Source organism: Oncorhynchus keta, chromosome 10 (assembly GCF_023373465.1).
Source record: "Oncorhynchus keta strain PuntledgeMale-10-30-2019 chromosome 10, Oket_V2, whole genome shotgun sequence".
In the NCBI taxonomy this organism is placed as follows: domain Eukaryota; kingdom Metazoa; phylum Chordata; class Actinopteri; order Salmoniformes; family Salmonidae; genus Oncorhynchus; species Oncorhynchus keta.
This window is the reverse complement of record NC_068430.1, coordinates 11,428,312-11,452,949: the sequence shown is the minus strand read 5'-3', so window position 1 is coordinate 11,452,949 and position 24,638 is coordinate 11,428,312. Positions and strand designations below refer to the sequence as shown.

Below are 24,638 nucleotides of genomic sequence, written 5' to 3'. Positions count from 1 at the left end.
TGTCACAGTCCAGTGTGTCACAGACCAGTGTGTCACAGACCAGTTGTGTCCCAGCTGTCACAGTGTACCACGTGAGTTGTGTGAGCCAGGTTAATGCAGAACGTCCTCACTGCCAAATCATTCTGGTGTGTAGTCAACCATTCTAAAGATCAGAAATGGCCCTAGATTCTAGCATTCCTGTCACGTTCTGACCTTTATTTTCCTTTGTTTTGTCTTTATTTACTATGGTCAGGGCGTGAGTTGGGGTGGGCAGTCTATGTTTTGCATTTCTATGTTTAGGTTTCTGTTTCGGCCTAGTAGGGTTCTCAATCAGAGGCAGGTGTCGTTAGTTGTCTCTGATTGAGAAACATACTTAGGTAGCCTGGGTTTCACTGTTGGTTTGTGGGTGTTTGTTTCCTGTGTCAGTGTTTGTGCCACACGGGACTGTTTCGTTTATATTCACTTTGTTATTTTGTATTCTGTCGTGTTCAGTTTATATTATTAAAACATGGACACTTACCACGCTGCGTTTTGGTCCGATCCCTGTTACTCCTCTTCAGACGAAGAGGAAATCTGTGGTTACATTTCCAAACATTCACTACGGTCACAATAGCCAGGAGGTAACCTGCAGAAGAGAGAGGAAATGAAAGAAAGGAAACAGAGGAGAAAGTGAATGGAGGGGAGCGACTGTGGAAGAGTCTGTAAAGAGACAATAGAGGTCAGAGGCTCATGGCTTGTCTTGTGTTTTTCTGTCCTGTCATAGAGAGAGGGAGAGAGATCCTTGAATTTGAAATGAAATTGAGAGCGAAAGAGCGGGAGAACGAGAGAGAGAAAAGAGAGGCCAAGAAAAAAAAGGGAGAGATGGCGAGGAAGAGAGGAAGAGACAGGATTTCAATTTCCTCTTTTGAAGAATTGTGACTGAAAGCAGGAAGGAACCATGGCACAAAGTCACTTCCTCCGCAGGCAGCTCCTCTTTACCAGAAACACAGCAGAGAGTAGAACACTATCGCGATTCCAGTCAATGAAACCTCACTCTCTTAAAATAACACAAGTCTAATATAACGTGATACATGATTATAATGTGTATTGTTGCTATTACTATTTTACTGCTAGTTGATAGACTCACTCTTTTTACTCAAAACCATATGCCACTAGTCACTAAAGGCATATCACAGTTTCTTCTGTGCTTGTTATGTGACATGTTATCAGGGGTGGAGAAAGTCACTCATTATTTTTTATTTTAGCATTACCTGTCTGCACTAGTCACTATAGGACTACTTCCCTAACTATGGTGTTAAAGCTGTGACCCTTGAACCTGCCTCTCAGACATGGTAACATTCCCTCACCTTATGACTGGTTAACGGGCCTCAGATGTGACCTTGTTACCACCCTGCACACACACACACACACACACACACACACACACACACACACACACACACACACACGACACCATTCTGTATATTTCTGGCCCTTTTTTGGACATTGTGTTAACAACCCTCCAGGTGAGCTTCAATGCCATACAACTCTCCTTCCATGGCCTCCAATTGCTCTTAAATACAAGTAAAACTAAATGCATGCTCTTCAACAGATAGCTGCCTGCACCTGTCCGCCCATCCAGCATCACTACTCTGGACGGCTCTGACTTAGAATATGTGGACAATTACAAATACCTGGGTGTCTGGTTAGACTGTAAACTCTCCTTCCAGGCTCACATCAAACATCCCCAATCCAAAGTTAAATCTAGAATTGGCTTCCTATTTCGCAACAAAGCATCCTTCACTCATGCTGCCAAACATACCCTTGTAAAACTGACCATCCTACCAGTCCTCGACTTCGGCGATGTCATTTACAAAATAGCCTCCAATACTCTACTCAATAAATTGGACGCAGTCTATCACAGTGCCATCCGTTTTGTCACCAAAGCCCCATATACTACCCACCACTGCGACCTGTACGCTCTCATTGGCTGGCCCTCGCTTCATACTCGTCGCCAAACCCACTGGCTCCATGTCATCTACAAGACCCTGCTAGGTAAAGTCCCCCCTTATCTCAGCTTGCTGGTCACCATAACATCTCCCACCTGTAGCACACGCTCCAGCAGGTATATCTCTCTAGTCACCCCCAAAACCAATTCTTTCTTTGGCCGCCTCTCCTTCCAGTTCTCTGCTGCCAATGACTGGAACGAACTACAAAAATCTCTGAAACTGGAAACACTTATCTCCCTCACTAGCTTTAAGCACCAGCTGTCAGAGCAGCTCACAGATTACTGCACCTGTACAGCAAATCTATAATTTAGCCCAAACAACTACCTCTTTCCCAACTGTATTTATGTATTTATTTTTGCTCCTTTGCACCTTTCTCTACTTTGCACATTCTTCCACTGCAAATAAACCATTCCAATGTTTTACTTGCTATATTGTACTTACAGTCAATAATACAGTAGAAAAGTATGTTTTGTTTATTCAATGTGTAACAATGTGTTGTTGTATGTGTTGGACTACTTTGCTTTATCTTGGCCAGGTCGCAGTTGTAACTGAGAACTTGTTCTCAACTTGCCTACCTGGTTAAATAAAGGTGAAACAAAATACAATTAAAATAAACACACACGCCATTGGCGTCTCCGAACTCCCTAATTGGTCTATTAAGTGGGACCAGGGCGGGAGTGTTTGATCTGTGTGGCTAAGCGCCTGTCAATCGAATGCGATTACACCCTCCCCCTTGCGCTTCTCACTCGTTCTTCACATTCGATGTGAGACAGACAACAACACAAACACACGTTGAGCAGGCTGCGACGGTGTGCTTTCGGATGAGCGCCGAAAAACGGTTCTCACACAGTATGACAGGATGTAGCAGTGGCGAGCGAAAGAAGAAGAAAAGCTTGTGATAGAGTACGATGTGACAGAGGGCCGGAGGTGTAGCCTAGATATGAGAGTGACCAGAGCAAGGACAGGCACAGAAGCAGATCGTAGCGCGAGTACCCACGGCAGGTTATAAATGACAGCACCACGGCTGGCGATTCTATCCTGATTTACCGCTTTATGCATTTGCTCCAAAAGCTTTTTTCTTGATGCAACACTGTATTTTTACGCACCAACCTAACTCTGACTGACACGGTTCAGAGACTTTTGCACATAGGGAAAAACGGAAAGAAAGAGGATAGAATGGTGAGCCAAAACGACTGCTCGGTGAAGGTCTCTTTAAGGTAAGCCCCTCAGTGATCCTGAAAGCCCACTCAAAGATTTCTGCCGACCTTTGCAGAGCGCATTGTGTGTCTTGTCTGTCTCTATGTGTCTCTGTTCCCGGTCTATTCATGAATTGATTCCCTAACATGTGCGCCCAAGAAGTATTCACCGGTATTATTTAGCGCTCCATATGTGGACAATAGTAGACTAATAACTGCGTTATTATCAGTACAGTGAGAGAATGTGCCTCGTTTTTGCCACGTTCCATTTGCCTACACACAGCAGATAATGCAACGCACGAGCCAGCATGTCTTCATATAGGTGTAGGGTTAAGTAGATCAGTCATGTTATTATGCTGTTGGGCTTAATAGTAATGGTTGATAATCATGGTGGTTGTGTCATTCTGAAAGCCCAGTTATCCAGGTGCGGGCGCGGTATCCATGGGGCGTTTCTGTCAGTCACAATAATATCACATTTTGTCCATGTGAGGTCTCCATGCCATGCATTGGTTGCTATTGCATTATGTTGTAGTCGTTACATATTGTTACAACATCATTGCTTTCCCTCAAAACTCGCACCAGACGTTGCAGAAATGTGCTTCGGTTAAGTCGGAGAATCACAAAGAGATGGAGGTGATGCACTTCCTCAAAGCAATGCCCTTCACATTTACCCAGCTGCCTTTGTTGAGAATACAACCTGAAGGCATGGGACTTGGGTGTGAGGAAATGAGGTTATTGATGAATATTGGACATGGTTGCTGATAAATGTTTGCACCATAGGTGGGTATTATAAATCACAGTATCGGCTATCACCCACCTTTGTTAGACCTTTATGATGTAGCTAAGTGGATGTAGAATACATAGCACACAGTACTAGTGATGTGAGGAGGCATGACTTCAGTAATTGTATGTGAGTACTGTATTCTCATTCTCTGTCTGTGTATTGTTGCGCGCGCTAACCGAGTCGCAGCCAGCCTGCTCAGCCCGGTAGTGTGTCTGTCCATTGTCTAACAGTCTCCGGGGGTGGGTCAGGGCAGTGAAAAAATGGTGCAGCCACCCTTTGAAGTGAACCATGATATTGATGGCCCCATTTCCCCAGCTGGTGCCCCATGTGTGGTTGGTGTTGGTAACAAGGCTTGTAGCCTGTAGTCACAGTACGTTCCAAATGGCACCCTATTCCCTATGTAGTAGGGTAGGGCTCATAGGCCTCTGGTCAAAAGTAGTGCGCAATGTAGTGAATAAGGTGTTATTTGGGATGTAGTCTGTCTGTCTGTTGCCTCCCTTTGTGCTTTGCCAAAATGACATAAAGAGGAAGTAGCTTTAGTTTACATTTTTCGGAGTCTTTTCAAAACAGTGAAAATAAGTGGGTGCCGCTGGTTGTTCATTGTTCATCTGTTGTTCATATTGGGAAGTTGGCCTGCTGTAGAGTGGGGTCATAGGTCATAGAGTTAGGGTTAGTTGGCCAGCTGTAGAGTGGGGTCATAGGTCACAGGGTTAGGGTTAGTTGGCCCGCTGTAGAGTGGGGTCATAGGTCACAGGGTTAAGGTTAGTTGGCCCGCTTTAGGGTGAGGTCATAGGTCACAGGGTTAGGGTTAGTTGGCTTACTTTAGGGTGATGTCACAGGGTCAAGGTTAGTGGGCCCACTTTAGGTTGGGGTCATAGGTCACAGGCCACAGGTAGCCTAGTGGTTAGAGCAATAGGCCAGTAAAAAAAAACGTAACACGAATCTAAAACACAAACACTACAAAACAAAGAACGTAACGAAAACCGAAACATCCTATACTAGTGAAAACTAACATAGACAGGAACAAGGACACTAAGGACAATCACCCACGACAAACTCAAAGAATATGGCTGCCTAAATATGGTTCCCAATCAGAGACAACGATAAACACCTGCCTCTGATTGAGAACCACTCCAGACAGCCATAGACATTGCTAGATCACCCCACTAGCTACAATCCCAATACATACACACCAAAACCCCAAGACAAAACACACCACAATACAAAAACCCCATGCCACACCCTGGCCTGACCCAATACATGAAGAAAAACACAAAATACTTCGACCAGGGCGTGACAGCCTTCCTCTGACACTGCCTGGTGTAGAGGTCCTGGATGGCAGGCAGCTTCGCCCCAGTGATGTACTTTGCCGTATGCACTACCCTCTGTAGTGCCTTGTGGTCAGAGGCCGAACAATTGCCGTACCAGGCAGTGATGCAACCAGTCAGGATACTCTCGATGTTGCAGCTGTAGAACCTTTTGAGGATCTCAGGACCCATGCCAAATCTTTTTAGTTTCCTGAGGGGGAATAGGCTTTGTCGTGCCCTCTTCACGACTGTCTTGGTGTGTTTGGACCATTCTAGTTTGTTGTTGATGTGGACACCAAGGAACTTGAAGCTCTCAACCTGCTCCACTACAGCCCCGTCGATGAGAATGGGGGCGTGCTCGGTCCTCCTTTTCCTGTAGTCCACAATCATCTCCTTAGTCTTGGTTACATTGAGGGATAGGTTGTTATTCTGGCACCACCCGGTCAGGTCTCTGACCTCCTCCCTATAGGCTGTCTCATCGTTGCCGGTGATCAGGCCTACCACTGTTGTTTCGTCTGCAAACTTAATGATGGTGTTGGAGTCGTGCCTGGCCATGCAGTCGTGGGTGAACAGGGAGTACAGGAGGGGACTGAGCACGCACCCCTGTGGAGCTCCAGTGTTGAGGATCAGCATGGCATATGTGTTGCTACCTACCTTCACCACCTGGGGGCGGCCTGTCAGGATGTCCAGGTTCCAGTTGCAGAGGGAGGTGTTTAGTCCCAGGATCCTTAGCTTGGTGATGAGCTTCGAGGGCACTATGGTGTTGTACGCTGAACTGTAGTGAATGAATAGCATTCTCACATAAGTGTTCCGAACCTTGAAAGCGGCAGCTCTACCCTTTAGCTCAGTGCGAATGTTGCCTGTAGTCCATGGCTTCTGGTTGGAGTATGTACGTACAGTCACTGTGGGGACAACGTCCTCGATGCACTTATTGATAAAGCCAGTGACTGATGTGGTTTACTCCTCAATGCCATCGGAAGAATCCCGGAACATGTTCCAGTCTGTGATAGCAAAACAGTCCTGTAGTTTAGCATCTGCTTCATCTGTCCACTTTTTTATAGACCGAGTCACTGGTGCTTCCTGATTTAATTTTCGCTTGTAAGCAGGAATCAGGAGGATAGAGTTGTGGTTGGATTTACCAAATGGAGGGTGAGGGAGAGCTTTGTACTCGTCTCTGTGTGTGGAGAATTTTTGAACATGTTGATAGAAATTTGGTAGAACTGAATAGATATCCCCTTTCAAATCAAATCAAATCAAATCAAATTTATTTATATAGCCCTTCGTACATCAGCTGATATCTCAAAGTGCTGTACAGAAACCCAGCCTAAAACCCCAAACAGCAAACAATGCAGGTGTAAAAGCACGGTGGCTAGGAAAAACTCCCTAGAAAGGCCAAAACCTAGGAAGAAACCTAGAGAGGAACCGGGCTATGTGGGGTGGCCAGTCCTCTTCTGGCTGTGCCGGGTAGAGATTATAACAGAACATGACCAAGATGTTCAAATGTTCATAAATGACCAGCATGGTCGAATAATAATAAGGCAGAACAGTTGAAACTGGAGCAGCAGCACAGTCAGGTGGACTGGGGACAGCAAGGAGCCTTCATGTCAGGTAGTCCTGGGGCACGGTCCTAGGGCTCAGGTCAGTTGAAACTGGAGCAGGAGCATGGCCAGGTGGACTGGGGACAGCAAGGAGTCCTCATGTCAGGTAGTCCTGGGACATGGTCCTAGGGCTCAGGTCCTCCGAGAGAGAGAAAGAAAGAGAGAAGGAGAGAATTAGAGAACGCACACTTAGATTCACACAGGACACCGAATAGGACAGGAGAAGTACTCCAGATATAACAAACTGACCCTAGCCCCCCGACACATAAACTACTGCAGCATAAATACTGGAGGCTGAGACAGGAGGGGTCAGGAGACACTGTGGCCCCATCCGAGGACACCCCGGACAGGGCCAAACAGGAAGGATATAACCCCACCCACTTTGCCAAAGCACATCCCCCACACCACTAGAGGATATCTTCAACCACCAACTTACCATCCTGAGACAAGGCCGAGTATAGCCCACAAAGATCTCCGCCACGGTACAACCCAAGGGGGGCAGCAGACAGGCCGACCACAACAGTGAATCAACCCACCCAGGTGACGCACCCCCAGGGACGGCACGAGAGAGCCCCAGCAAGCCAGTGACTCAGCCCCCGTAACAGGGTTAGAGGCAGAGAATCCCAGTGGAAAGAGGGGAACCGGCCAGGCAGAGACAGCAAGGGCGGTTCGTTGCTCCAGAGCCTTTCCGTTCACCTTCCCACTCCTGGGCCAGACTACACTCAATCATATGACCCACTGAAGAGATGAGTCTTCAGTAAAGACTTAAAGGTTGAGACCGAGTTTGCGTCTCTGACATGGGTAGGCAGACCGTTCCATAAAAATGGAGCTCTATAGGAGAAAGCCCTGCCTCCAGCTGTTTGCTTAGAAATTCTAGGGACAATTAGGAGGCCTGCGTCTTGTGACCGTAGCGTACGTGTAGGTATGTACGGCAGGACCAAATCAGAGAGGTAGGTAGGAGCAAGCCCATGTAATGCTTTGTAGGTTAGCAGTAAAACCTTGAAATCAGCCCTTGCTTTGACAGGAAGCCAGTGTAGAGAGGCTAGCACTGGAGTAATATGATCAAATTTTTTGGTTCTAGTCAGGATTCTAGCAGCCGTATTTAGCACTAACTGAAGTTTATTTAGTGCTTTATCCGGGTAGCCGGAAAGTAGAGCATTGCAGTAGTCTAACCTAGAAGTGACAAAAGCATGGATTAATTTTTCTGCATCATTTTTGGACAGAAAGTTTCTGATTTTTGCAATGTTACGTAGATGGAAAAAAGCTGTCCTCGAAATGGTCTTGATATGTTCTTCAAAAGAGAGATCAGGGTCCAGAGTAACGCCGAGGTCCTTCACAGTTTTATTTGAGACGACTGTACAACCATTAAGATTAATTGTCAGATTCAACAGAAGATCTCTTTGTTTCTTGGGACCTAGAACAAGCATCTCTGTTTTGTCTGAGTTTAATAGTAGAAAGTTTGCAGCCATCCACTTCCTTATGTCTGAAACACATGCTTGTAGCGAGGGCAATTTTGGGGCTTCACCATGTTTCATTGAAATGTACAGCTGTGTGTCATCCGCATAGCAGTGAAAGTTTACATTATGTTTTCGAATAACATCCCCAAGAGGTAAAATATATAGTGAAAACAATAGTGGTCCTAAAACAGAACCTTGAGGAACACCGAAATGTACAGTTGATTTGTCAGAGGACAAACCATTCACAGAGACAAACTGATATCTTTCCGACAGATAAGACCTAAACCAGGCCAGAACATGTCCGTGTAGACCAATTTGGGTTTCCAATCTCTCCAAAAGAATGTGGTGATCGATGGTATCAAAAGCAGCACTAAGGTCTAGGAGCACGAGGACAGATGCAGAGCCTCGGTCCGATGCCATTAAAATGTCATTTACCACCTTCACAAGTGCCGTCTCAGTGCTATGATGGGGTCTAAAACCAGACTGAAGCATTTCGTATACATTGTTTGTCTTCAGGAAGGCAGTTAGTTGCTGCGCAACAGCCTTCTCTAAAATCTTTGAGAGGAATGGAAGATTCGATATAGGCCGATAGTTTTTATATTTTCTGGGTCAAGGTTTGGCTTTTTCAAGAGAGGCTTTATTACTGCCACTTTTAGTGAGTTTGGTACACATCCAGTGGATAGAGAGCCGTTTATTATGTTCAACATAGGAGGGCCAAGCACAGGAAGCAGCTCTTTCAGTAGTTTAGTTGGAATAGGGTCCAGTATACAGCTTGAAGGTTTAGAGGCCATGATTATTTTCATCATTGTGTCAAGAGATATAGTACTAAAACACTTGAGCGTCTCTCTTGATCCTAGGTCCTGGCAGAGTTGTGCAGACTCAGGACAACTGAGGTTTGGAGGAATACGCAGGTTTAAAGAGGAGTCCATAATTTGCTTTCTAATAATCATAATCTTTTCCTCAAAGAAGTTCATGAATTTATCACTGCTAAAGTGAAAGTCATCCTCTCTTGGGGAATGCTGCTTTTTAGTTAGCTTTGCCACAGTATCAAAAGGAATTTCGGATTGTTCTTATTTTCCTCAATTAAGTTAGAAAAATAGGACGATCGAGCAGCAGTAAGGGCTCTTCGGTACTGCACGGTACCGTCCTTCCAAGCTAGTCGGAAGACTTCCAGTTTGGTGTGGCGCCATTTCCGTTCCAATTTTCTGGAAGCTTGCTTCAGAGCTCGGGTATTTTCTGTGTACCAGGGAGCTAGTTTCTTATGAGACATTTTTTTAGTTTTTAGGGGTGCAACTGCATCTAGGGTATTGCGCAAGGTTAAATTGAGATCCTCAGTTAGGTGGTTAACGGATTTTTGTCCTCTGGCGTCCTTGGGTAGGCAGAGGGAGTCTGGAAGGGCATCAAGGAATCTTTGTGTTGTCTGTGAATTTATAGCACGACTTTTGATGTTCCTTGGTTGGGGTCTGAGCAGATTATTTGTTGCAATTGCAAACGTAATAAAATGGTGGTCCGATAGTCCAGGATTATGAGGAAAAACATTAAGATCCACAACATTTATTCCATGGGACAAAACTAGGTCCAGCGTATGACTGTGACAGTGAGTGGGTCCAGAGACATGTTGGACAAAACCCACTGAGTCGATGATGGCTCCAAAAGCCTTTTGGAGTGGGTCTGTGGACTTTTCCATGTGAATATTAAAGTCACCAAAGATTAGAATATTATCTGCAATGACTACAAGGTCTGATAGGAATTCAGGGAACTCAGTGAGAAACGCTGTATATGGCCCAGGAGGCCTGTAAACAGTAGCTATAAAAAGTGATTGAGTAGGCTGCATAGATTTCATGACTAGAAGCTCAAAAGACGAAAACGTCATTTTTTTTTTTTGTAAATTGAAATTTGCTATCGTAAATGTTAGCAACACCTCCGCCTTTGCGGGATGCACGGGGATATGGTCACTAGTGTAGCCAGGAGGTGAGGCCTCATTTAACACAGTAAATTCATCAGGCTTAAGCCATGTTTCAGTCAGGCCAATCACATCAAGATTATGATCAGTGATTAGTTCATTGACTATAATTGCCTTTGAAGTAAGGGATCTAACATTAAGTAGCCCTATTTTGAGATGTGAGGTATCATGATCTCTTTCAGTAATGACAGGAATGGAGGTGGTCTTTATCCTAGTGAGATTGCTAAGGCGAACACCGCCATGTTTAGTTTTGCCCAACCTAGGTCGAGGCACAGACACGGTCTCAATGGTGATAGCTGAGCTGACTACACTGACTATGCTAGTGGCAGACTCCACTATGCTGGCAGGCTGGCTAATAGCCTGCTGCCTGGCCTGCACCCTATTTCATTGTGGAGCTAGAGGAGTTAGAGCCCTGTCTATGTTGGCAGATAAGATGAGAGCACCCCTCCAGCTAGGATGGAGTCCGTCACTCCTCAGCAGGTCAGGCTTGGTCCTGTTTGTGGGTGAGTCCCAGAAAGAGGGCCAATTATCTACAAATTCTATCTTTTGGGAGGGGCAGAAAACAGTTTTCAACCAGCGATTGAGTTGTGAGACTCTGCTGTAGAGCTCATCACTCCCCCTAACTGGGAGGGGGCCAGAGACAATTACTCGATGCCGACACATCTTTCTAGCTGATATGCACGCAGAAGCTATGTTGCGCTTGGTGATCTCTGACTGTTTCATCCTAACATCGTTGGTGCCGACGTGGATAACAATATCTCTATACTCTCTACACTCGCCAGTTTTAGCTTTAGCCAGCACCATCTTCAGATTAGCCTTAACGTCGGTAGCCCCCCGGGTAAACAGTGTATGATCGCTGGATGATTCGCTTTAAGTCTAATACTGCGGGTAATGGAGTCGCCAATGACTAGAGTTTTCAATTTGTCAGAGCTAATGGTGGGAAGCTTCGGCGTCTCAGACCCCGTAACGGGAGGAGTAGAGACCAGAGAAGACTCGGCCTCTGACACCGACCCGCTGCTTAATGGGGAAAACCGGTTGAAAGTTTCTGTCTGCTGAATGAGCGACACCGGTTGAGCGTTCCTACAGCATTTCCTTCCAGAAACCGTGAGAAAGTCGTCCGGCTGCGGGGACTGTGCCAGGGATTTATACTACTATCTGTACTTACTGGTGGCACAGACGCTGTTTCATCCTTTCCTACACTGAAATTACCCTTGCCTAACGATTGCGTCTGAAGCTGGGCTTGCAGTACAGCTATCCTCGCCGTAAGGCGAGCACAGCGGCTGCAATTAGAAGGCATCATGTTAATGTTACTACTTAGCTTCGGCTGTTGGAGGTCCTGACGAATCGTGTCCAGATAAAGCGTCCGGAGTGAAAAAGTTGAGGAAAAAATAAATAAATATATGAACGGTAATTAAAAAGTGAAACCCGTAAAGTTGTCAGGTAGCAAAATAGGTTGGCAACAAAACGCACAGCAATTCGAAAACAAGCCTGCAAGTTGTGACCGGAAATGACGTATCCAGTATGTAAACCTTTCCCTTTACTAATGATTTGTTGAACTGGCCGGGGAAGGGAGGTAACAGGTATCCGTTTGTATACATTGTCATACTGGTCCCCTGTGGGAATCAAACCCACAGCCCCGGCATTACAAGCTCCATACTCTACCAACTTTGCCACATCATCACAAACCACTTGATGTCTCAATGTACTCCGTTACTGTATTGGGTCATTGTTTATCTCCATGGTGATAGAACATCTACAGGTACAAACCTAGATGACCAGCCTCTGTACAATACAGTCATGTACATTGTTTATCTCCATGGTGATAGAACGTCTACAGGTACAAACCTAGATGACCAGCCTCTGTACAATACAGTCATGTACATTGTTTATCTCCATGGTGATAGAACGTCTACAGGTACAAACCTAGATGACCAGCCTCTGTACAATACAGTCATGTACATTGTTTATCTCCATGGTGATAGAACGTCTACAGGTACAAACCTAGATGACCAGCCTCTGTACAATACAGTCATGTACATTGTTTATCTCCATGGTGATAGAACGTCTACAGGTACAAACCTAGATGACCAGCCTCTGTACAATACAGTCATGTACATTGTTTATCTCCATGGTGATAGAACGTCTACAGGTACAAACCTAGATGACCAGCCTCTGTACAATACAGTCATGTACATTTCCATGAAGTGGTTTGTAAGGATGGTCAATTAATACTGCGCAAAAAGGGCTTGTTTCCCATGTTATTTGATCCAGAAAATGATTTAATTTGACATGGATGTTTTGGGTCTTTGTACATAACTTTGCACCTTGTGATGTAAATGTTTAAGGACCGGGTTTTTTTCTTACTGGAAACTATTAGAATGACAATCACAGAGAAAGGCACAGGGCAACAACTCTTACAATCCCAAATATTTAATCCTATTTAATCCAACTATTTAATCCTGCAAGATTACGTTGTTAGTACCAGGCTACCCTGTAGCAGGTATAGGCCTACTGTAAGTACATGCAGTTGAACAATACTATCAATCAATCAATCAATCAATCAATCAATCACATGTATTTATAAAGCCCTTATTACATCAGCTGATGTCACGAAGTGCTATACAGGAACCCAGCCTGAAACCCCACACAGCAAGCAATGCAGGTGTAGAAGCAACTTGACAATGCAGGTGTAGAAGCTCCTTGACAATGCAGGTGTAGAGGCACCTTGACAATGCAGGTGTAGAGGCACCTTGACAATGCAGGTGTAGAAGCACCTTGACAATGCAGGTGTAGAAGCACCTTGACAATGCAGGTGTAGAAGCACCTTGACAATGCAGGTGTAGAGGCACCTTGACAATGCAGGTGTAGAAGCACCTTGACAATGCAGGTGTAGAAGCACCTTGACAATGCAGGTGTAGAAGCACCTTGACAATGCAGGTGTAGAAGCACCTTGACAATGCAGGTGTAGAAGCACCTTGACAATGCAGGTGTAGAAGCACCTTGACAATGCAGGTGTAGAAGCACCTTGACAATGCAGGTGTAGAAGCACCTTGACAATGCAGGTGTAGAAGCACCTTGACAATGCAGGTGTAGAAGCACCTTGACAATGCAGGTGTAGAAGCACCTTGACAATGCAGGTGTAGAAGCACCTTGACAATGCAGGTGTAGAAGCACCTTGACAATGCAGGTGTAGAAGCACCTTGACAATGCAGGTGTAGAAGCACCTTGACAATGCAGGTGTAGAAGCACTAACCGATATTCATTCAGTAGAAACATGCAATAAGCACATAGAGTTATGTAATAACCATAACACCACTGTTGTCATAAGTATCTAAATGACTGTGGTGATAGATGCATGCTTTATTCTCTTCTTCTTCTTTGTGTGATCCGATCGCTGTGTGTGTGTGTGTTTACTCTGTTCCTAATGGGTGGCACTGAAAGCAGCATTAGTAGGGACAGGAAGTGGGGACTGAAGCATATAAACAAAGACACGGATCAAGATGACTTCCTGTGGTTCTCGATGGATGGTTTTCCTAACGACAGGGAGACTAATCCTGGGAACACCAGCACCACTGATAACAGAGAATGAATGGATGGTGTGTAATTGCTCCCACATTTCTAGTCAGAATTATGTTCTGCAGTTAAGGGACTGGGAGTGTGTTAAGACCACAGCCTGGGTTTGATTGGTGTGTGTGTTGACGAAGGAAGGCGATGACAGCCAAACAAAGTCAAGAAACTCACCACCCTGATCTATAGATCAGAACTGACCCCCTCCCCTCTCCTCCCTGGTCTATAGATCAGACCTGACCCCCTCTCTTCCCTGGTCTATAGATCAGACCTAACCCCCTCTCTTCCCTGGTCTATAGATCAGAACTGACCCCCTCCCCTCTCCTCCATGGTCTATAGATCAGACCTGACCCCCTCCCCTCTCCTCCCTGGTCTATAGATCAGACCTGACCCCCTCTCTTCCCTGGTCTATAGATCAGACCTGACCCCCTCTCTTCCCTGGTCTATAGATCAGACCTGACCCCCTCTCTTCCCTGGTCTATAGATCAGACCTAACCCCCTCTCTTCCCTGGTCTATAGATCAGACCTAACCCCCTCTCTTCCCTGGTCTATAGATCAGACCTAACCCCCTCTCTTCCCTGGTCTATAGATCAGACCTAACCCCCTCTCTTCCCTGGTCTATAGATCAGAACTAACCCCCTCTCTTCCCTGGTCTATAGATCAGACCTAACCCCCTCTCTTCCCTGGTCTATAGATCAGACCTGACCCCCTCTCCTCCCTGGTCTATAGATCAGAACTAACCCCCTCTCCTCCCTGGTCTATAGATCAGACCTGACCCCCTCTCTTCCCTGGTCTATAGATCAGACCTGACCCCCTCTCTTCCCTGGTCTATAGATCAGACCTAACCCCCTCTCTTCCCTGATCTATAGATCAGAACTAACCTGCTCTCTTCCCTAGTCTATAGATCAGAACTAACCTCCTCTCTTCCCTGGTCTATAGATCAGACCTGACCCCCTCTCTTCCCTGGTCTATAGATCAGAACTAACCCCTCTCTTCCCTGGTTTATAGCTCAGAACTAACCCCCTCTCTTCCCTGGTCTATAGCTCAGAACTAACCCCCTCTCTTTCCTGGTTTATAGCTCAGAACTAACCCCCTCTCTTCCCTGGTCTATAGCTCAGAACTAACCCCCTCTCTTTCCTGGTTTATAGCTCAGAACTAACCCCCTCTCTTCCCTGGTCTATAGCTCAGAACTAACCCCCTCTCTTCCCTGGTCTATAGATCAGACCTGACCCCCTCTCTTCCCTGGTCTATAGATCAGAACTAACCCCCCTCTGCAACCTCCACAGTCTGTGTGGCCGACAGAGAAGCTGTTCATTTCCTGCATGTCTGTGCCAAAATACAGTCAACATTCAGACATCTAATAGCCAACATACAAATAGCCTGTAAACAATGTCTCAGAATAATGACCCAGAATCTCCCTTGTCTGTCTCTGAGGGCTTGATCTAAGGCCTGAGGTTGACAGAGTTGAAGTCGGAAGTTTACATACACCTTAGTCAAATACATTTAAACTCAGTTTTTCACAATTCCTGACATTTAATCCTAGTAAAAATTCCCTGTTTTAGGTCAGTTAGGATCACCACTTCATTTTAAGAATGTGAAATGTCAGAATAATAGTAAGAGAATGATTTATTTCAGATTTGATTTCTTTCATCACATTCCCAGTGGTTCAGAAGTTTACATACACTCAATTAGTATTTAGTAGCGTTTCCTTTAAATTGTTTAACTTGGGTCAAACGTTTCAGGCAGCCTTCCACAAGCTTCCCACAATAATTTTGGCCCATTCCTCCTGACAGAGCTGGTGTAACTGAGTCAACTTCTGACTTCAACTGTGTCTCTGAGGGCTTGGTCTAAGACTCTAAGTCCTGATGTTGACAGATGTACAGTACCAGTCAAAGGTTTGGACACACCTACTAATTCCAGGGTTTTTCTAAATGTTCTACTATTTTCTACATTGTAGAATAATAGTGAATATATCAAAACTATGAAATAACACATATGGAATCATGTAGTAACCACAAAAATGTTAAACAAATCAAAATAGATTTTATGTTTGAGATTCTTAAAAGTAGCCACCCTTTGCCTTGATGACAACTTTGCAAACTCTTGGCATTCTTTCAACCAGCTTCATGAGGAATGCTTTTCCAACAGTCTTGAAGGAGACCCCACCCTCTCCCCTCTCCCCCTCCTCTCCACTCTCTTCTCCCAACCATCCTCCCCTCTCTCCCCTGGGGAGCTGAGATAACCCAGGTCTCATGGGGAACTTTCCCTCTTGGAGTAAAGGAACACTTATGTGAGAATGCTGTTCATTGACTACAGCTCAGTGTTCAACACCATAGTGCCCATGAAGTTCATGACTAAGCTAAGGACCCTGGGACTAAACATCTCCCTCTGCAACTGGATCCTGGACTTCCTGACGGGCCGCCCACAGTTGGTAAGGGTAGGTAACAACACATCTGCCACGCTGATCCTCAACAGTCATAGACTGTTCTCTCTGCTACCGCACGGAAAGCGGTACCAGAGCGCCCCGAGGGCCCCCCCCCCCCATCTTTTTGTTACGCTGCTGCTACTCTCTGTTTATTATGTATGCAAAGTCACTATACCTACATGTACATAGTACCTCAATGACTAACCGATGCACATTGACTCTTTACCAGTACCCCCTGTATATAGCCTCCACATTGACTCTGTACTGGTACCCCCTGTATATAGCCTCCACATTGACTCTGTACTGGTACCCCCTGTATATAGCCTCCACATTTACTCTTTACCAGTACCCCCTGTATATAGCCTCCACATTGACTCTGTACTGGTACCCCCTGTATATAGCCTCCACATTGACTCTTTACCAGTACCCCCTGTATATAGCCTCCATATTGACTCTGTACTGGTACCCCCTGTATATAGCCTCCACATTGACTCTTTACCAGTACCCCTGTATATAGCCTCCACATTGACTCTGTACTGGTACCCCCTGTATATAGCCTCCACATTGACTCTTTACCAGTACCCCTGTATATAGCCTCCACATTGACTCTGTACTGGTACCCCTGTATATAGCCTCCACATTGACTCTTTACCAGTACCCCCTGTATATAGCCTCCACATTGACTCTGTACTGGTACCCCCTGTATATAGCCTCCACATTGACTCTTTACCAGTACCCCCTTTATATAGCCTCCACATTGACTCTGTACTGGTACCCCCTGTATATAGCCTCCACATTGACTCTTTACCAGTACCCCCTGTATATAGCCTCCACATTGACTCTGTACTGGTACCCCCTGTATATAGCCTCCACATTTACTCTTTACCAGTACCCCCTGTATATAGCCTCCACATTGACTCTGTACTGGTACCCCCTGTATTTCACCTCACTTCTGTTATTTTACTGCTGCTCTTTAATTATTTGTTACTTTTATTTTTTATTTTCTTACTTAACACATTTTTTACTTTTAACACTTTTCTTCAAACTGCATTGTTGGTTAAGGGCTTGTAAGGAAGCATTTCACTGTGAGGTCTACACCTGTTCGGTGCATGTGACAAATGAAATTGGATTTGATGTTCTGTTCCTCTTGTTGTGATGAGGTTGTAAATAGGTTGTTATTAATGGTTTATTATGAAGAATCTGTAATTATGAACAGGAAGGGAAATGGGATCACTGTACCCATGATCTTTGTATGTTGTTGTCACAGAAACACTTTGTGAGCCTTGGCTCACATTTTTGCTCCAGTCTGTGTGATGCAACTTTTGTTGTGTGAAATTATTTTCTTTTTCAAACCTTTTTCTGCTTAACACTTTTTTCTGCTTAACACCTTTTCTGCTTAACACTTTTTCCTGCTTAACACCTTTTCCTGCTTAACACCTTTTCCTGCTTAACACCTTTTCCTGCTTAACACCTTTTCTGCTTAACACCTTTTTCTGCTTAACACCTTTTCCTGCTTAACACTTTTTCCTGCTTAACACCTTTTCTGCTTAACACCTTTTTCTGCTTAACACCTTTTCTGCTTAACACCTTTTCCTGCTTAACACTTTTTCTGCTTAACACCTTTTCCTGCTTAACACCTTTTTCTGCTTAACACCTTTTCTGCTTAACACTTTTTCCTGCTTAACACCTTTTCCTGCTTAACACCTTTTCTGCTTAACACCTTTTTCTGCTTAACACTTTTTTCTGCTTAACACTTTTTTTCTGCTTAACACCTTTTCCTGCTTGACACTTTTTTTCCCCACAAGAATGGCAATTTGCCCTTGACACAACAGTGAGTTGCCTACAATGACACAAACTGGGATCATCAACTAGATTCAGCCGTGGTACGATTTCTTCTTTAGTGGATGGAACCTAGTTACAGATCATTTGTAGACTGCAAATTGACTGCAAGAACAGATATCAGATAGTCCAACAGATATTATTTTTGACTAAAACATAGTCATTTCAAACCTTGCTTATATTTGTATACGATCACATTTATCTCTCTATTTTGTGTGGGAGTATTTTGGAACAGACTTCCTGAATTATATCCCTTGTAGATGTTTTCACAGCCTTCCTTTTATTTATTTAGATTGTTTTTTCTTTTTACATTTAACCTTTATTTAACCAGGCAAGTCAGTTAATAACAAATTCTTATTTTCAATGATGGCCCAGGAACAGTGGGTTAACTGCCTGGTTTTAAGGGCAGAGCGACAGATTTTTACCTTATCAGCTCGGGGATTCGATCTACCAACCTTTCGGTTACTGACCCAATGCTCTAACCACTAGGCTACCTGCCGCCCCAACACTACAATTTACGTCCAATTTTTTTTACTGATAAACCAGCATTTTAAATAGGAATTTAAAAGTATTTGTTTTGGTTTGTGGATGTATGTCCTGTGTAGGCTGTGTGTGTGTGTCGCGTCTGTTTCCTGTTGACACTGCGTGAACCGTTCACTGGGTCCACAGCCTCCCTAGGGGGGCTGCTTTACGGGCCTCATTCTGGTGGGAACTAGCCGCTGGTCATAATGTCTGTCTGGGTGTTTGTATGTGGGGGAAGAGTAGTGTGTGTATAGTGTATGTGTGTGTGCGTCCATAGTGTGTGTGTTAGTGTGAGTCTGTGTTAGTAATGGCGGTTAATGAGAGACTGCCCCCCTGCCCTCATGGTCCGCTCTGTAAGGCCAATAAGTAATAGTCAGCTCCTGTTCAGAGCTGCTCCAGGACAGATACTTCCTGTAGTCTCCTGTATAACATGCATCCCTCCCTCCTACCCAGTAAGGTTGAATGATAAGTTAAATCAAGTGTTCAACGACATAGCTTTCCAGGAAAGGAAACAGGGAAGGATGCAGGGAAGGATGCAATACAATGCTGTGACTAGTGTAGTTAATTACAGTTTTACAAGAGCTGCTGAATGCATTCCCAACAGAGCAACAGATCTAGCAAAACTATCTTCATGTATTCCCAACAGGGCACCAGATCTAGCAAAACTATCTTCACGTATTCCCAACAGGGCAACAGATCTAGCAAAACTATCTTCACGTATTCCCAACAGGGCAACAGATCTAGCAAAACTATCTTCACGTATTCCCAACAGGGCAACAGATCTAGCAAAACTATCTTCACGTATTCCCAACAGGGCAACAGATCTAGCAAAACTATCTTCACGTATTCCCAACAGGGCAACAGATCTAGCAACACTATCTTCACGTATTCCCAACAGGACACCAGATCTACCAACACTATATTTTTCATCCTCATGGAAGTCCCTCTCAGATACACTCTGGTCATTTCCTCCTTACCCCCTGATCAAATGGTCTCTGACCTCTGACCTCTGACCTCTAACAGTCATTAGTAAAAGTAATTTGACAGGGAGTGTTAAATGAAAGGTTCTGGGTGGAACTGGAACTGGGCCGGCCACAGAGACAGAAACAGGACTCCGGATGAGTCAACAAAGCACGGTGCCATTAGTAAAGTAAAGAACAGTAAAGTACAGAACAGAAAAGTACAATAAAGTATAGTACAGAACAGAAAAGTACAATAAAGTATAGTACAGAACAGAAAAGTACAATAAAGTATAGTAAAGAACAGTAAAGAACAGTAAAGAACAGTAAAGTACAGAACAGTAAAGAACAGTAAAGTACAGAACAGAAAAGTACAATAAAGTATAGTAAAGAACAGTAAAGTACAGAACAGTAAAGTACAGAACAGTAAAGAACAGTAAAGTACAGAACAGTAAAGTACAGAACAGTAAAGTACAGTAAAGAACAGTAAAGTACAGTAAAGTACAGTAAAGTACAGAACAGTAAAGTACAGAACAGAAAAGTACAATAAAGTATAGTAAAGAACAGTACAGAACAGTAAAGTACAGTAAAGTACAGAAAAGTACAGTAAAGAACAGTAAAGTACAGTAAAGTACAGTAAAGTACAGAACAGTAAAGTACAGAACAGAAAAGTACAATAAAGTATAGTAAAGAACAGTACAGAACAGTAAAGTACAGTAAAGTACAGAACAGTAAAGTACAGAACAGTACAGAACAGTAAAGTACAGAACAGTAAAGTACAGAACAGTAATGTATAGTAAAGTACAGAACCGTAAAGTGCAATACAGTAAAGAACAGTAAAGAACAGAACAGTAAAGAACAGAACAGTAAAGTATAGAACAGTAAAGTACAGACCAGTAAAGAACAGTAAAGTAAAGAACAGAACAGTAAAGTAAAGAACAGAACAGTAAAGTAAAGAACAGAACAGTAAAGTATAGAACAGAACAGTAAAGAACAGAACAGTAAAGTAAAGAACAGAACAGTAAAGCACAGTAAAGAACAGAACAGTAAAGTATAGAACAGTAAAGCACAGTAAAGAACAGAACAGTAAAGTATAGAACAGTAAAGAACAGAACAGTAAAGTATAGAACAGTAAAGTACAGTACAGTATAGAACAGTAAAGTACAGACCAGTAAAGAACAGTAAAGTATAGAACAGTAAAGAACAGAACAGTAAAGTATAGAACAGTAAAGAACAGAACAGTAAAGTATAGAACAGTAAAGTACAGTACAGTATAGAACAGTAAAGTACAGACCAGTAAAGAACAGTAAAGTATAGAACAGTAAAGTACAGACCGGTAAAGAACAGTAAAGTACAGTACAGTATAGAACAGTAAAGTACAGTACAGTATAGAACAGTAAAGTACAGTACAGTATAGAACAGTAAAGTACAGTACAGTATAGAACAGTAAAGTACAGAAACAGTATAGAACACCCCCTATCCACAGAAACAGCAGAGAACACCCCCTATACAGTCGATGGAACAGTAGTGGAAGTAGCAGTTTAAAGTTCCTCGGCATAGAACAGACAAACTGAATTGGTATACTGACAGTAAAACACAGACCAGTAAAGAACAGTAAAGTAAAGCACTACAGACTACAGATAAAGAACATTTTAATGTATCACCGCCTTAGCAGTTTCCGCCCTCAACCGTAAGGCTCTCAGAGGGTAGTGAGGACTGCACAACGCATCACCGGGGGCAAACTACCTGCCCTCCAGGACACCTACACCACCCGTTGTTACAGGAAGGCCATAAAGATCATCAAGGACATGACCCCGAACCACTGCCTGTTGCTATCATCCAGAAGGCGAGGTCAGTACAGGTGCATGCTGGGACCGAGAGACTGCGCTTTTCTCAAGGCCATCAGACTGTTAAACAGCCACCACTAACAGTGAGTGGCTGTGCCAACACACTGTCATTGACACTGACCCAACTCCAGCCATTTTTGGTTGATGGGCGTTTGTAAATTATCACTAGCCACTTTAAACAATGCTACCTTATATAATGTTACTTACCCTACATTATTCATCTCATATGCATATGTGTATACTGTTACATGTCGACTGTTCCTAATTAAACATATCACTAGCCACTTTAACTATGCCACTTTGTTTACTTTGTCTACACACTCATCTCATATGTATATACTGTTGCAGACCATCTACTGTATGCTGCTCTAGTACCATCACTCATTCATATATCCTTATGTACATATTCCTTATCCCCTTACACTGTATAAGACAGTAGTTTTGGAATTGTTAGGATTACTGGTTATCACTGCAGCGGAACTAGGCAGTTCTAGCACATTTAACATAAGCTGGTGTGACAAATAAAAGATTTGAATTTGATTTACAAAGTATAGAACAGTAAAGTACAGACCAGTAAAGAACAGTAAAGTATAGAACAGTACAGTATAGAACAGTAAAACACAGACCAGTAAAGAACAGTAAAGTAAAGTACAGACCAGTAAAGAACATTTTAATGTATTCCGTTAGCAGTTTGGATGCCAAATTCCCTGTAGATTTCCCCGTAGATTTTGCTTGACCCACATGTGTTTCGGTGGGTGTGTGTGAGTGCGTTTTGTGTGTGTGTGTGCGAGTGTGTTCCGATGTTTTGGTGTGTGCGTTTGTTTCGAAGTGGATATGGGGTGTGTATGTCTCTCAAAGGTGTTGTGTTAGTGTTGTTCTTAATTAACATTCCTTCGGGTTCATCAGTCGCCCCCCAGAGTGTTTCTGTTGCAGAATAACTTCCTGTTAGGCCGCATGGGCCTCACTTCCTGTTTCTGAAGCTGCTCAGCAACTGGTTCTGGTTCTAGCACAGGCAGTTCTAGCACAGTGCACACATAGCTGGTGTACAAAAGTGAAAGATACAAAAACTAAACTGAAGAACGGGAAGCATAGAAATTGAGCACATAGAACAGATCTACCGCTTAGACTTGCTTTCAATGAGAATAACAGATCTATAACTCACATTTCTATGTGAATTAGCTTCGGTCGCCCAAAAAGTTACATATAAAGCAGCTTTAAATAGTGATCCATTCTGACAACTGCGTTTGTCGTCACACAGGACCACGTGCTGTGACACAGGCCGAACATGGGCTGGCAGGCTAGATGGAGGTTCCTGGTTGACACAGGCCGAACATGGGCCGCTTGGCTAGATAGAGGTTCCTGGTTGACACAGGCCGAACATGGGCCGGCAGGCTACATGGAGGTTCCTGGTTGACACAGGCCGAACATGGGCCGGCAGGCTACATAGAGGTTCCTGGTTTACACAGGCCGAACATGGGCCGGCAGGCTACATGGAGGTTCCTGGTTGACACAGGCCGAACATGGGCCGGCAGGCTACATAGAGGTTCCTGGTTTACACAGGCCGAACATGGGCCGGCAGGCTACATAGAGGTTCCTGGTTTACACAGGCCGAACATGGGCCGGCAGGCTACATAGAGGTTCCTGGTTTACACAGGCCGAACATGGGCCGGCAGGCTACATAGAGGTTCCTGGTTGACACAGGCCGAACATGGGCCGGCAGGCTACATAGAGGTTCCTGGTTGACACAGGCCGAACATGGGCCGGCAGGCTACATGGAGGTTCCTGGTTGACACAGGCCGAACATGGGCCGGCAGGCTACATGGAGGTTCCCGGTTGACTCTCTCAGGCAGGATGAAAGCGACTACATCCACCATGATTCTTTAGTTACGGCAAATTTTTACCATGATCCTTAGCGATTTTCTTAGTGCCGTTCAGCCACATTCAGCAATATGCCGCTCTTCAAATGTCAAATACTTCCGGCTTCATGCGCCATCGGGAATATGTGGATGGCATCGGAGCTATCACTATCTACTGGTTTTAATGTCTGGACGTAACAAGTGTAGTGTACTGTTGTAACATAGTAAATGTACATCTGGGACATATGTTACGTTTTGGTACATAAGACAGAAGGGTACAGAAACAGAAGGAGTTCATTGGGGTGAAATCTCATCACGGACAACTACTTACTACTTTTTCGCTACTTTGCAATTATAGCAATTAGCATGTTAGCTAACCCTAACCCCTAGCTTAGCTAATGTTAGCCACCTAGCTAACGTTAGCCACCTAGCTAATGTTAACGTTAGCCACCTAGCTAATGTTAACGTTAGCCACCTAGCTAACGTTAGCCACCTAGATAATGTTAACGTTAGCCACCTAGCTAATGTTAACGTTAGCCACAACAAATTCGGAACATATTGTACGAATTGTAATTTGTAACATTTCGTATGAATTGTAATTTGTAACATTTCGTATGAATTGTAATTTGTAACATTTCGTATGAATTGAAATTTGTGACATTTCGTATGAATTGTAATTTGTGACATATCATATGAATCAAACGTAACATATCATCCTAAATGGAAGGAGACAGATTTACATTTACTATGTTTCATCTCCTCTGGAGTCCAGATTGTAAACACGGGGATGGATTTTTAGCAAGTTAAGGATGTTGGGAACTGCACTGATAAATGGCGTGTAGCATATCACTTATTTACGATAGTTTGACAGCTTGTTGATGAAGTTGTAGACATTTTCCCAGCAGTCAGTCCGTACTTAAGTATGTTTCCAAAGCACCAATCGTCACGTTGTAACGTTGAGTCAGCTACAGCACAGCGGCAGACTCGATACTCTACTGACTCAGGGCAGAGCAGGCTGTTCGCTGCTGTAGACTCGATACTCTACTGACTCAGGGCAGAGCAGGCTGTTCGCTGCTGTAGACTCGATACTCTACTGACTCAGGGCAGAGCAGGCTGTTCGCTGCTGTAGACTCGATACTCTACTGACTCAGGGCAGAGCAGGCTGTTCGCTGCTGTAGACTCGATACTCTACTGACTCAGGGCAGAGCAGGCTGTTCACTGCTGTAGACTCGATACTCTACTGACTCAGGGCAGAGCAGGCTGTTCACTGCTGTAGACTCGATGCTCTACTGACTCAGGGCAGAGCAGGCTGTTCGCTGCTGTAGACTCGATACTCTACTGACTCAGGGCA

At 44.2% G+C, this 24,638-nt stretch overlaps 1 protein-coding gene across 3 annotated transcripts in view; it reads left to right on the top strand.

Annotated features, from left to right (window-relative positions):
- The first annotated feature begins 2,763 nt into the window (after positions 1–2,763).
- LOC118381065 (kinesin-like protein KIF21B) overlaps positions 2,764–24,638 on the top strand; it is a 188,250-nt gene continuing 166,375 nt past the window's right edge. For all 3 annotated transcript variants that reach the window (XR_008144093.1, XR_008144092.1, XM_052526477.1), the window contains exon 1: positions 2,764–3,184. Coding sequence is in view for 1 of the 3 variants with exons in the window: in XM_052526477.1 (XP_052382437.1) it covers positions 3,144–3,184 (41 nt within the window). In the remaining 2 variants the exon portion in view is untranslated. The remainder of the gene's footprint in view (positions 3,185–24,638) is intronic.